We start from the raw sequence: 15,163 nt of genomic DNA on the forward strand, positions 1-15,163 counted from the left end.
TAAGGTTTCGGTTCTTGATACCTGAGTTATTATAATCATTTTACAATATATTTAACTATAAAAATTAATTGTTTAAATAAATCAATTGGTATCCATGTTAAGTCCCAACACTCTTTATTATACCATTAATAGTCCAACGTTTCTGTCATCCCAAGGACAATCTTACCCACTCATAACGTCTCCTCTTAAATACACTTAGTCATTCTTGTAACGTCTTTTTTAATTCGGATTTTTGCCGTTATCGGCACAGTATACCACTTGGTGTTTAGATTTACAATTTACAAAGCTAACAGGTTTGTTTTATTCTCTTTTTTTCCCTAACCCCCCCAGATTTTACCACCCCTTCTTTTCTCAATTTTCCTTACCCACATTATTAGTTATGTTCACCATTTATTATTGTTGTTGTTTTCAAAACAATTTTTTTTTTCTTCTATTCATTTATTTTGTTAAACTTTACTTATATTTTGCCTCTTTATCAATTATTATGGTTACATATATTTTCTTTTTTTTTTTTAGATCAACTTTTGTCACAATTACATTAATTTTTAAAGCTTTTAATTTTAGATCAACTTGACACTATCAACTATCATATATAAGGTTTTATATGATAGTTGATAGTGTTAAAAATTAATAAAATTAAAATTAAAAGTTTTAAAAATTAATGTAATTGTGACAAAATAGGGTGATTTGACTTATAATTAATGACCTGGGAAGAATAGCTTGAAAAACTTTTTTAAATAATTGGATGCGAGGTGTAAATTTATATTTAGGATTGTCCTTGAGGATGGCCGAATTGGCCGAAACGTTGGACTGTTGATGATATAATAAAGAGTGTTGAGACTTAACATGGATACCAATTGATTTATTTAAACAATAAATACCAGTATCAAGAAATTGAAAAGATTATATATGTACAAATTAAATCAATGCTTCTCATCATAAGCATTGCATTTTTTTTTTCTTTGTTAAAAGACACCTGGAGTCAGAAATAACATTGTTTTTTTTGTTTTTTTAATAAGTTATGTAGAGCAAGAAGTGTATAAAAAAAGTTATATTTGTCAAATCCAATATGTGCTTTTTGAATGTTTTTAAATGAATTATTTTGCACAGAATGATGAAAATGTTTTACAATGGGACTGATAGTTGCTGCTGGCTTCAGAAACAAGAATGTATTAAATGTTTTTATGCAGTGAACTAAAAGTCTTCAAACATGTGAGGAAATTCTTCAACCTTGTCATCAACACACCGTTGCAAGCATTTTTTCCATTGTTCAAAGGCTCCCTGAAACTCTTCGCACTGAAGGTCATTGAAGCTACCTGGACTGCTGGAATCTTGTCGAATAGATTCTCTTTCAGTTCTTTCTGGTAACTGATACAATGGAAAAAAAAAAAGAGCTGGAAAATGATGGGAGCTAAATTAGAGTTACCTTCTTGAACTTGGCTAAAAATTTGTTGCTGGCAAGGGTGATGTGAGAGGGCACATTGTCATGATGTAAACCCAATTTTCTTTGATCTCAAGGCAGACTCAACCCTTTGAACAGCAGAGCGCTTAATGTAAAATTGACCTGTGCCTATCTGACTATAAAAACTCTAAGTGGATCCTTTGGCGTTGAACTCAGGAAAAAAAGTCTTGAAGTTTGGTCCAAGTTCAGTGTGCCAACACTGCTGCAACCACTCTACAATCCAAACCTAGCTCCCAATAACTTATTTTTGTTTCCCCAAACTAAGAAAGATTTGAGAGCATTTTGACAGGATTCCAGCATTGGCTTGACGAGAATCCTTAAAAGCCTGCTGCACAAATAGTCCAAGAGAGTCTAAGATAAATGGAAAAAGAGCTTTCACGCCGTTTTTCAATTTCAGTCGCTTTTTAAATATTGCTCGATTAAACTATCTTAAAGTCTCCTCCTCTTTCCATTTTAAGCTAATATTTCAAAAGTGATATAGGACCGTCGCTCCCTGGGGGTCTTAACAGGGCCGGGTAGGATTTCCTTTTCTTTTTGTGTTATAATATCCTCTTGTGAGATCGTGACATGTCGTACATCGACCAACCTACTCGCTATAATTGTCTGTTTAAAAAGTCAGATAAGTAAGGCAACCATGGAGAGTGGCGGGTTTCACACCGTTTTTCAATTTCTGGTGCTTTTTAAATATTGCTCAATTTGACTATCTTAAAGTCTCCTCTTCCTGTTTTTAGCTAATATTTCAAAAGTGATATAGGACCGTCGCTCCCCGGGGGTCTTAGCGGTGCGGGGAAGGAATGCCTTTTCTGTTTGTGTAATGATCTCTTATGAGATCGTGACATGTCATACATCGACCAACCTACTCACTATAATTGTCTGTTTGAAAAGCTATTTAACAATATTGTTTTAATTTTCATTATCATTTAGTAGAAAGCAGATTAGTTTTGTTTTTGAGGGACTGATCTAAGAACAATGCCATAATGAGGAACCAAAAAATTTTTAATTTGTTTTTCTAATAACTACATAATAATTTCTTAATTTATACCAAACTTTATAGTCAGTAAATAACAAAATGTAAGTGAATAAGATCATAGAGACTGTGTTTTTAGTTGAAAACAAATTTAGAAACCAAGTTTCTGATAGTATAGAAGAAAACTATCATACATTCTCTCTGATAAGTTAAAATATATTAGTTTTTTTAACAGACACTGATAAAATCATTTGTCAATTGCAAATTCTCTGCTGGTAATTCAGAGAAAATCCCATATCTCCATCAGTCTGTGCATCTTGATAGTTATTTACCACCTGAAGTTCAAATAATCTTGCAGAACCTGAAAATAATTAATATTTCATTTTAAAAATATGAATGAAAATTTTTAAGTATCGTTAATGAATAAATATTACATCTTCAACATCAGAAAAAAATTGATTGAAACAATGTAGGTATAAACTTAATATAAAAATGTACGGTTATTTTACCGTTCTTTTCTATTAAGATAATCAAATTATGCTACATTGGAAACTATAATCTTGGCATGTACATCAGTCAAAAAATAAATTGATCCATTCTGGTATATCATTCTGAAAATTAAAATTTCACTAAGAAAAGTTTAATTCATGCACTTAAAACAAAACGTATTTTGAAGGAATAGGATTTAGACAACACAGTATGGTAGGTAAAATTTCTCAGTTTATTCCATAGTTAAATTATTTTAGATGATGTTTTCTATTATTGTCGAGAAATAGAATCACTCTTCAATATCTACTCTCTGACTATATCTTTTAGTTAAGATTTTACTATAAACGTGTTAATTACAATCTTGTAATAAAACATTTCAGATGTGATCTAAACCTTAAAGTATTTCAAAAGAAATGAATCCAAAGTCAAATATTACATTATATTATTTTAACTAAGAATATATTTACTGTAAAGTAAGTGGATGTAATGACTGAGCACATCGAGGCTAGGGTCTAGATTGTTGTGGGTTCGATTCTCATTTGGGTTATTCAATATTTATTTCATTGTGGCCTCTGAGAAATGAATCTTAATCTTCCCACTCAAGAGCTACTTAGGACTTAAATGGAATTTTCAGGCTAATTACGTTATACAAATGCTCTTAATTGGATGCAGAATTGTATGTCACTATTTCTCTTTTTTTTTTTACTTTTAATGTGTACATTTATTGGAAGGAAATTTAAAAATAACAGATCTTCGAAATGTTTTTCTCATGCTTCTAAAATCACATTTCTTGTCCCATTGTTCCCAAACAGTCATCATCTTCTGACCCGAGGTGTTCCTCATGGGTCCTCACATTCACCAAATCTTTTCTCCAATTACATTAACGATATCCCTGATTCCATTCACCACTATCACAATACCACTTATACGCTGATGGTCTCCAATTCTATCTATCCTTCCATCCCTCCAAGATGCTTGAGGCCATCCAAAATGAACAAGAAGATATTGATAACATTAACAAATGGACATTAAACAACGATTTGAGATTGAATGCTGGAAAAACTAAGGCCATTCTTATTGGTTCCAAGTGCCTCCTTTAATCCCTCCCTTACTATCCCTTACTTTTCCTTTACGATCAACTGATTCACTTCTACTCCACGATAAAAAAAAAAACCTTGGAGTCATCATATTTCCCAGATCACACACAAATCCGTAACTGTACTTTAACGATTCCTAAAATTCCATGATTCCATCCCTCACAATACCGGTCAGCTCCTATTATCCTCTCTTGTTTCTCCCACTTCGACTATGGTTCCTTGGTCTATAGAGGACTAGAGTTGAGACTGAAGAGGCTTATGAATTGCTTTTAAGATTTATCTTCTGGTTTCCCAGGCGGTCTCATATCTCCCATTGGATATTGAGTTGAAGCGGCTCTATCAAACCTCCCAAAGGCAACCCTCCTTGGTGTTTTCCTATTCCAAGTCTTATAAGATATACCTAGTCCTTGATCTCCTTATTCTATGATCATCCATCCATTCATTAAACACCAGATGTCATAGGTACGATGGGAAATATTGAAGATGTGGTTTTTTGAGGAGAGTGGTAACACCAAGGTTTTTAACGTATGGATGAAATTGTATTGGATTGTTGTTCAGAAATAAGGTCAGAAAAGAGGAATAGTTTTCAGGAGTGGATTGCATCCTTATTCTTCTCTGCATTCAACATACGGAAAGTTTCTAAATTTTTTCCAGACAATTAATCTTAATGTGTGAACCATGTATATATTTTAAGTGGAGATTTGTCCCAGAATAAAATTATTTTTTATTTCATTCATAATGAATAGTTTTATCATATCCTTATCATATTGGCCAATTTTTATGAAAGTGGGTACACGTGTTTCTGATTGGCCCAGTAAATATTTTAGTATTTAGTAGTGAATTAATGTTAGTCCTCTTCTGTGGGGTTGTTCAGAGTCCAGTGTGAATTTTCTTTCTTGTTAATGGAGTAAAAAAATAAAATAATAGAACTAGAATCTTTTTTAGTAGATAATATATATGGTGAGAAATAGTTGGAGGTGCGGTCAGTAAAAAACACAAACCAATTGAAAGAACTTATTCAATAGTGCCAACGTTTTGGCCAGTGTTTTTAGTCTTCTTCAGGGCTAAGAACAAAGAGCAAGATAACACCCAATGAATAAAAAAATAAAAAGAGAAAATATAAACAGAAAGACACAAGTAAATAATTATACAAAATGAAAATTAGTAAAAATAAAGTTATGAAAGAAGTGGAATAAAACGTTTAATTAAATATGTAAGTAGAATAACATAATCAAGGAAATAAAATTTTAAAATTATATAATGCAAAGAAACGAACAAATATGAATATATTAATTTAATAATAATTAAAAATTTTTTAAAAATATAATAATAATAAATAAAAGAAAATATATGTATCTCGTGAAATATATAAGTATAATACTAGAATTAAGAAACAAAATATGAGTTAGACAAAAGAAGTTAATAGAAAACATGACAATAATGATATGTGGTGAATATAACTAATAACGTGGGGAAGGAGAAATAAAAAGAGAATAGAGAAGGAGAAGGATATTTCTTTGCATTATATAATTTTAAAATTTTATTTCCTTGATTATGTTATTCCACTTACATATATAATTAAACCTTTTATTCCACTTCTTTCATCACTTTATTTTTACTAATTTTCATTCTGTATAATTATTTACTTGTGATATTCTGTTTATATTTTTGTATTCATCGATTGTTATCTTGCTCTTTGTTCTTAGCCCTGATGAAGGCTAGAAATTATGGCCCAAACATTGGGACTATTAAATAAGTTCTCTCAACTTGTTTGTGTTTTTTACAGACTGCACCCTCAACCATCTTCTCATATAAATGACTTTTCATTTAATGCATTCTGTTTTCAATGTTTAAATTTAAATTTCTACATGTATAAATTAATTTATTTATATAAGAAATTGTTTCCTTATAAGAGCAATATGTTCTTTATATATTTCGAATATTTCCTGAAATAATAAAACAAATCTTCTAATAGTTTAATAGGAAAGAGTCTAAAATATGAATTTTTATTTAATTCAATGATGCTGAAGTGGCTAGAGCAATATATAAATATCATATTGACTAATTTTTTGTTTGTTTCTATATAATAAAAACAATTTGTAGTCAAGTACTATTAAAAAAGAAAAAAAAAACCTATGAGTAGTAGAATTTAATTTAGAATGAAACTGAAGAATGATCTAATATATAAAAATCAATATATGTTTACGTTTTTATATGTTACGTTACGTTATGTTTACGCACTCCCATACTGTTCATGTGATTGTGATGAGGTTTTTATATTTCAGGATTTTCACAGGGAGACTGTAGGTTGGTCCAATTTTTTTGGGAATAAAAAATTTATTAACAAAATTAAGCATCTTTGGCCTGTAGCTTAGAAAGTATTTTTTACATGGTTATTATATGCCTATCCATTTTTCTCTTTCTTAAGAATAAGAAAAAATATTACTGATTTTATTAAATAATTTTTTACTCACTAAAAATTTAAAAACAAGGATTTCAGTTAAGTAGGTCAACAATTTTTTTTCTTTAAAAAAAAGCCTATCATACTCCTTTCAGCATCTTCTGAAACCCTCAAATACCATTTTTCAAAGAAATTTTTTACCATGATTTATTTTGAGGATTTTTTATTCTGGTGACCATTATTCATTTTATTGTTTATAACTCCTCTCCATTTTATCCAATTCCTAGGTTAATAAAACTCTTGGAAAGTTTAATGCCTCCTCTTTTGATCTAGTTTGTGCCCTTGGGTGAAGTTTATAGAGCCCTAAACCATTGACAAGTTTGGTGTAGATTGGCTGAGTCATGTTGGAGTTGGTTCTATTTTTTTATTTTTCAAAAGAAATTAAAGGTTAATATAGAAGGCGAATATTTTTGACCAAAAATATTTATTTTCCAATTTTTTTTGGAAAATTCATATTTAAGGGTTTCTTGAGGTGTTAAAAATTGATATCAACTTTGTTTCACTCCTAAAAAATCTTTTACCATACTTGGGTAGACAAGTCATTCTGAATTCTTCCAAATACAGTATCGTATAAAAATTATTCATATTTTATGTATTATGTACGAAAATATCATAAATAATCAAATTTTCTAAAAGAATAGCAAAAAATCAACTAAATTGGACCAGTACTAAGGATTATACAATGAATTTAGCTGTTTTCATTGATGCTACAGTAGCTACCGTCTTATCATTTCATCTATATAATAATTGATATCATTGTTTCAATAGTCCTTAATTAATGTAAATATATCCTCAAATATAGCTGTAGCAAAGCATTGCCGAGTCTGCTAGTATAAAATAAAAATAACTTCACAAATTACAGTAATTAGTGATAGAATGGCTTTTATTAGCAATAACATAAAATGTTATTAGCAATTAAATACTTATTATTAGTTATTTTATTCATTTATATTTATACTTTTTTTAATGTTTAGATTCCATTTTTGTATCCATTTGTTTGAGCATCATCTTTTTTGCAACTTTATATGTATACTCTCACAGTCTTATCATATTTTACTTTGTATTTTGCTCTCATTTAGGCCTGGTGAAGCCTTGCATAGTGAGAAGAAACATTGGTTACTAATAAACAATATGTTCTGCTATTGTTTTTCCTTTCTTAAAGGCCATTAGAACTATCTTCGTACAGATAATTATACTTCATTATTCAGTACAAACTATTTGATTGTGTTAACTTCTTTTTAAATTTAAAAAAAAAAGTGAGTTGTAAAAAATAAATTGAATTTCTATTAACCTAAAATGCTATGCACCAATTTATTTTATTTTAAGTATTGTAAATTAGGACTACTTGGACCCTAGAAAAAAGAATAAATCACATTTAAATCTTTTATTCTGAAAACATTGATATAATTTCAAATTTTTACAGCAGACAGCAGCACTAGCATTAGATAATGAGGCAACTGACAACATAACAACACCTCATATAATTATTATAAAAACACCTTCTGTATACTAAATGAAATTCATATGGTATCAAGTGTATAATCACCGTTATATCTGTTTGAAAACAAAAGAATGAATTTTATGGTGAAAAAGTGAAGAATAATTTGAACAAACTAACTGCCCCGTTTGTCTCTACAATAAAAAAAAAACATGGTGGTTGATGGCTTCAACAGAGAAAAATGATTCTTTATTTTTATATTTCTTAATTTATTATTTTTTTTTTACTTCATTAACAGGAAAGAAAGTTCTTACTGGGTCCTGAACAACCCCCACAGAAGGGAACTAACATTAATTCACCACTAAATACTAAAATATTCACTGGTCCTATCAGAAGCATGTGTACCAACTTTCATAAAAATTGGACTGTATTCAAAAGTGATAATGATATAATAAACTATTTATATTTAATGAAATGAAAAAATGTAATGCAGGGTTTCTCACTAATAAATACTTTGTTTAGCTTTTTTGGTACATTTCTTGATCACTACCTGGATTGTCTTTTTACAATTAATTAAATTCGGTCTACTAATAATCTTCAAATATAATTATTCTGATAACCAACCTAAAATATCTGATACACTGACGACTGTTTAGAAATTAAACCATTGTTATCACCCTTAATCCTAATTGGTTAGGTTGAATCTCTTGGATATATAATAATCTAACTTGACGATGATTAACTTGGTAATAATTATTATTAACAACAAAAGATCCTCATATTAAAATAAATATTAAATATAATTTTGATGGAATGGATAGCAAATGCTAGCTGGATACTGAAAATATATTTAGCATCATTAATAGACAAATATTTTTGAAATGGTTGATAACTTACTTGTAGCTCCAGTAAAACTAACACCACAGAATCGATTTCTTGCTGGACAATCATAAGGAGTACAGTCAGGGTTAAGAATAGATATATAATTGCTTTCACAAACTGTAACTACTGCAGCTGTAAACATAAGGATATATTAATAATAATAATTTATATATTTGTTTATGGAGGTACCCCAGTATAAATAGAGTTAGCCTCTAAAGTACATTTTTAAATGTGTAAAGTACACAAGACAAAAATGATATTACTTTCTTAATGAAATAAAATTAACAAAAACTATACATCTTAATGTGGCTATTCAACTCTAATTATAAGGCTTTGCGCTACATATATAAAATGAAGTTGAAGTTTAAGATCTGATTGTGAGGGTACAGACAAAAATTCATGCAATTGGTTTTGGTTAATGTAGCTTAGTTTCGGCATGTATTGGATTCGGTTCTCATGATATGCAGGACAGTTTATAAAAAAATGGAAACAATCCTCCAGTGCCATTTCATCACAAGCTGGACATAGGTTCTGTGAGTCCAAAGTAAATTTGTGCGGACCGACACTTAGAGTAATAGCATATTTACCGGATAGTCACAATTGGGCAATTATTCTCAGGTAAGCTATGGGGCAGCTGATTTTAAGGTAGCTTTGAGGAGCATCCGTTTTAATGAAGACCGTTGCAGGGCTTCGTCAGGGCTGTTTTGACGGCAGTCAAAAACAAAGTGGAACACACAAAAACAATGTCACACTTTGTTTTTGACTGCCATCAAAACAGCCCTGACGAAGCCCTGCAACGTGGGGCGAAACGTTGGCTCAATAAATTAGTATAATTATCTACTATTTGAGTTTTTTTTACCGCACTCGGACCATATTCCATTCAATAACTATTTATGTATTTATTTTCTGCCTAGAAAATAAATAAATGAATAAAAATAAATTTAAATATAAATTGTCAGAAAATAAATAAATATTTATTACTATTTTTTCTTCCTTTTAGATTTTCATAATAATTTGTAAGATAGCAAAATGTTTTTTTACTTTTTTAAACTTACGAGCTGTTCCAGTTGTAGTTGCATTTTGCAGTCTAAAGCTTGTAGCTGTTGTATTACTCCATCTGATGCTGCAATAACCATACTGAGGTGCTACACAAACAGTATAGTTGAGTGGTGAAAGCTGACGGAGTACATTAGGAGCTGAAAAATAAGATTTTTTATTACATACAATATGATTACTACATAACTATCCTATATTGACCATTTAGCAAAAAGGATCAGAGACCTTGAGTGCCATAATTGAAGCTGGAAACTGTTCCCGTCAGGCTGGTATAATATTGCTAGCACCCCCTAGGCGCTGAAATAGTGTATTTATGATTATTACACCCAGAACATGAATGAAAAGAACATTTAACCAAATTAAAAAAAAATATTGATAGAAACCTGCTAAAGGGCTGTTACATGGTATTTGTGTAACTTTAATGTTCCATCGTTTACTTGTAGTGGATGTGTTTAGAAATTTAAAACTTAATGTTTGATCATCACAATTTGGAAGGAAGTCAACATAAACTAAAATAAAAATTTAAATTCCTGTTAAAAAATGTAATTTCATATCTTAAACATTAAGCTAATTAATTTTATACCTGAATCTTTTTTGCATTAAATACATATTATTTATTTTATATATTATTATAGTATTACATCCTTTGTAATATGCACATTTTAATTCATGGATTTTTTCTTCTAAGCCCCATAGATCTAAAGGGTTTGATGTATAGTGGGTTAATTACTATATTTATCTTTTGTACTGCATTTCATTCAAATGCATTTTAAGAGAGGAATGAGAAAAGGGATTCACACTGAAAATTGGAATATGGGTTGAGTCCGCTGTCTGATAATGGGGCTCATCAGATTTCATAATGTCTGTAGTCAGTAAGTTAGTAGTCCTCAGTTGAGTCTGAATCTGTTTGTGTCTGCCACCTTTGTGGCCGTCCTGTCCATGTCCGTGTCAGTGTCCTGAATAATGGGTTCATACATTAGTATTGGAGGCTGTCCAAAAATTTGATATATTTCCTCGATATGAATTCTGTCTCACAGTCGGTAGTTCGAGTATCGTATGTATGTGGTCAGTATTTGCTCTTTGAAGTGAAGTATGTCTCTATATACATCTCAGTATACCACCCTGAAATTGTTGGAGCCTCTTGGCCATTGAAGGTGCTCCACAGAATAGGGCTGCCCTGAGCACACTCTTGTAAAGTATTAATTTGTGGTGGAGAGAAAGATTAGGACAACTTAGCAGGTAATTAAGCCTGTAAGACTTGGTCCTAACCTGCTTGATCTTCTTATTGCAGTGGGGAGCTAGCGTCAGGTGTCTGTCAAAGGTGACACCCAGATAAACTATGCTTTGTGCTCTTCTCGTACTGTGCTACCCTGTAGACTTAAGGTAGAATATGCTTGTTCTTCTGTAAGGAGAAAATAGTCAGCCCTTCCTGGTTATTTCTGTACAGGCCTTCTCCACCTGCCGTAGAGCTGTCCTTGCATTTATTGAACTACTGTAGATGACCATATCGTCGGTTTAAGCTGCTACAGTAGTCTTGTCATACTTGGCTCCCACAGTTTTAGCTGTATATACTGAGAAAAGTATTGGAGATAGCACAGACCCCTGAAGTACTCCACAGATGAGTGGGACCTCTCCAGATACTGCTTCGCCGACTTGAATTTATAACTATATTTATTAATACTAGATGTTTTTTACTATGTATAAATAGGAAAGATATTCAGATAACTTAAAAAAAAACAACTGAGAAAACGAATAATCTCCTCTCTTTTAAAAGCTCTTCAGTGGTTTTAATATTACTAATATTATTTACAAAGAAAGAGTAAAATATTTAAAATTAAATATTTTAATTTATAACTGATTTATTTTAGCATGATAATAATGGTAAAAATTATAAATTAATTAAGAAATTAAATAAGCTATCAGGAGCATATGATGTTGCATTGATTATTGTTTAAATTATATCAAAACAATTATCTATTAAAATAATTGCCACCTTTACTGGTGATTTGATTCTTCAGCCAGTAAAGTTTGTGCACCACTGGTCAAAAGTAACAGAATAATTTTTTCTTTTGTATTATTTTTAAAGAATCGACTATCATGACACCAAATGTGGAAAAATTTAAATTTCTTTAAAGATTAAAATTATGTACTTATGTGTGTAAAAAGCAATCAAAACAAATTATTATTCTGACGAACCATGCTGGCCTGTATTGTCTCCACATATTTTCGGAAGATAGCTCTCGCCAAGACTCAATTGTAGAAAGTCATTACAAGTACCCCTTGTTGGTTGGGTAAGGCTGAAATCATTAAAATCCAAACGTAACTGAAAATAAAAAAAAACAATGTCTTAAAAATGCAATATTAATATATTTAAATACTTAATTATAATACTGACATACTTGGCAAATACTAGAGTTTGTTTTTCTAACAACAAGGTTGCATGATTCAGCAACTGTAGCAGGATTTCTAAAATATACTACTGGAGAAGATGAAACACCCCCACAATACTTGATATCTAGAAAAAGAAAGAAAATTTTTTAATTTGTTCCTTTCATATGTAAATAAATCAAAGACTAAACAAAAACAATCACAAGAAATCATTAATTATTTAATTTAATTTTCAATAGATTTATGGAAAAATTGTATACATTTTTTTAGGGAAAGCTATCATAAAATATAATAAAACGATGGAATAATATTAAAACACTAAAGCATATCAATACATCACTAGAAAATAGTTATTAATTTGTTTCACCTTCTGATCTTCTTTATTATAATTTTTTTTTTAACAGTGCTTGATTTATATTTTTATGTCTTGGAAGTTTCAGGGATACTCCGTTCACCTTTTCTTCATCTAATCTAACCCAGAATTATTGTGTGAGTCACAAGTTTTACAATTACCGTGTAGTTTGGTCAAAGACTTGATTTTCAAATATAATTATCATCAAATGGTCAAATGTAGTCATTGACCAAACTTCACTATAGTTTTTCCATATTTTAAAACTTGTGATTCACTCAATAATACTGGAGCAGATTAGATACTAAGGAGGATGGAGTATGCCCGAAACTTCCAAGTCATGAATTCATAATCAAGCACTATAGTGTCTTAAAGGAAGAAAGGAAAGAAAAATAAAAAAATTGTAATTACAGAAAGGGACAAATAGATAGAAATTTAGCAATATGTATAATTTGAGAATTTAAACAATATATTTAACAATTACATTTTGCTAAATATTATATTAAGACATTACTTTTAGGAATATTGTTAATAATATTGAATTTTAGGAATAAATAATAACAATGTTTTGAAATCTATGCGAATTCCTTACAGGGAAGATAAAGAATATAGAATAACATAATGTAATTGCATAAAAATATATTAATAATTAGCTTTTATCATTTGATATAATAATTGTCAATAAATAAACAGTATGTGATATAGTTATGAATTATGTAAATGTGGAAGTCAAGGTTAAATAAAATCTAATTTTTCTAATATAACAATAAATTGGACTAGATGATGGACAAATATCTGAAATGTTAAACAATAATTAAATAAATAAGAGAGATTTTTATAATCCTGATGAAGAGCTGGAAATTAGGTCGAAATATCGGCACAAATAAATAATTTGTTTGTTTATTTGTGTTTTTTTTCTGCTGACCGCACCCCCGACTATCTTCTCCTCTTATATATCTACGGTCAACTATCTTCACCTCAAAATAAATAAGTGAAAAGTAATTTTTATTAAGAGGAGTTTTCCTTGAAAAGAAGAAAATAATAAAAAAGAATCATAAAATATTTTTAAAAACTCATGAACATAATTATAATTCTCCATACCAACACAGCAAAATCCCAAATTTCCTTGACAAGGTGAAGCAGACGTCAGCCCTGCATTTCTACATCTTGCTAAAGTGTTACAAGTTCCTTCCAAATATTCAGGTCCAATTCCAACACATGGAGTAGGAGTAACGTAATTGATTCGATAAAATGGTATAATTGGAAAAAATACTGAAAAACCCAAATTAAATTACCGTCAAATTGAAATTGTTAGTAAAATAACAAAAGAAAATTACCTTACATCTTTCATTTCTAAAAGAAAAAGAATTTGTATATATAATTAAAATAAGAAAAAGAACTTTGCTCCAATGTTTGAAGCACATTTTATTCAAGACTGTTCACTGATAAACAACTGAAGACAAAGTTCTCAATTATGAGTAAAACAGAACCGTTAGATGGACCGGTTTAATTAGTGTTGGGGTGTTAACAAGGTTTTTAACAACTAGCATACATTAACCTTTCAAAACTGTATTTGAGACATGAGAAACAATTGAAAAAAATGAAAGAATCTATATTGTATTAGAAAAACAAATTATCCTTAAAAAATTAATTTAATCTTAAATATAAATAAAAATGAATGGTTTGTAATATATATACTCCAAAAATGTCAGTACTCTATTGAATGATCTCATTTATAAAAGTCAATTATTTATATTCTAGAAATTATTAGTAATATGAGTTTAGAAGCTGTGGAAGACTTCTTAATCCTTTTTTAAATATTCATATTTTATTAGATCTATACATAAAGTCCCAGACTCTGGTTCAAGTTCTGTTGTGAAAATGGATTAATTTATTGTTGGTTATTGTTAATGTTTAGTTAATAGTTAACCATAAATCTATATAATGAGGAGAAGATGGTTGGGGGTGCGGTCAGTGAAGAACACAAATAATTAAAAACTTATTTATTAGTGTCAACATTTCGGCCAGAATTTCAAGCCTTCATCAGGCTATGAACAAAAAACAAGATAACAACCAATGAATTAAAGGATACATAGGATGATTAGAAAATAACTAACATTATGGATATATAAATAGTGTTGAAAGACATGAATAGTCTAAGTATTATAAGAATATAAATTCTGTATGAGAAGAGTAATATTAAAAATTAACTAAGAGGAAAGAACAAATAATAAAATACATATGAAAATCTAGTTAGTAAATGTATATACAAAATAAAAATTATTTAAAATTAAGTAATGAAAGAAGTGACAATTCTCTTCTAACAGTAAAAAGAAACAAGTTAATTGGAAAAAGGGAAGAGAGAAGAAAAGAGAGAAAAAAATAAAATAAAAATAATAATAATGAATAAATAAAATGAATAATAATAATAAGTAAATATGGTAGAGGTAGTGTGACTATGAATTAATTTTATATTAATTAAAAATTTATAAAAGAATGTCCTGCAGCAGTCTGGGCTTCAGTCTTCGGGTTGAGGTTGGGTTTCCCAGGTTGTAGGTCACTGCTCCTTTAACT

General features: G+C 29.6%; 1 protein-coding gene across 1 annotated transcript; it reads right to left on the reverse strand.

Moving 5' to 3' along the window:
• Positions 1-2,562: 2,562 nt before the first annotated feature.
• On the reverse strand, positions 2,563-14,194 carry LOC106682015 (uncharacterized). Its single transcript, XM_014422644.2, has 9 exons — positions 13,932-14,194; positions 13,691-13,861; positions 12,252-12,367; positions 12,049-12,175; positions 10,236-10,361; positions 10,078-10,149; positions 9,852-9,992; positions 8,812-8,928; positions 2,563-2,790 (listed from the first exon to the last, which is right to left on the reverse strand). The coding sequence occupies exons 1-6, from the start codon at positions 14,011-14,013 to the stop codon at positions 10,133-10,135; spliced, it is 639 nt and encodes a 212-aa protein (XP_014278130.1). The 5' UTR covers positions 14,014-14,194; the 3' UTR covers positions 2,563-2,790; positions 8,812-8,928; positions 9,852-9,992; positions 10,078-10,132.
• Positions 14,195-15,163: the final 969 nt, after the last annotated feature.

The sequence above is a fragment of the Halyomorpha halys genome, unplaced genomic scaffold, assembly GCF_000696795.3.
Source record: "Halyomorpha halys isolate HHAL.00 unplaced genomic scaffold, Hhal_1.1 Scaffold22.1, whole genome shotgun sequence".
NCBI lineage: Eukaryota > Metazoa > Arthropoda > Insecta > Hemiptera > Pentatomidae > Halyomorpha > Halyomorpha halys.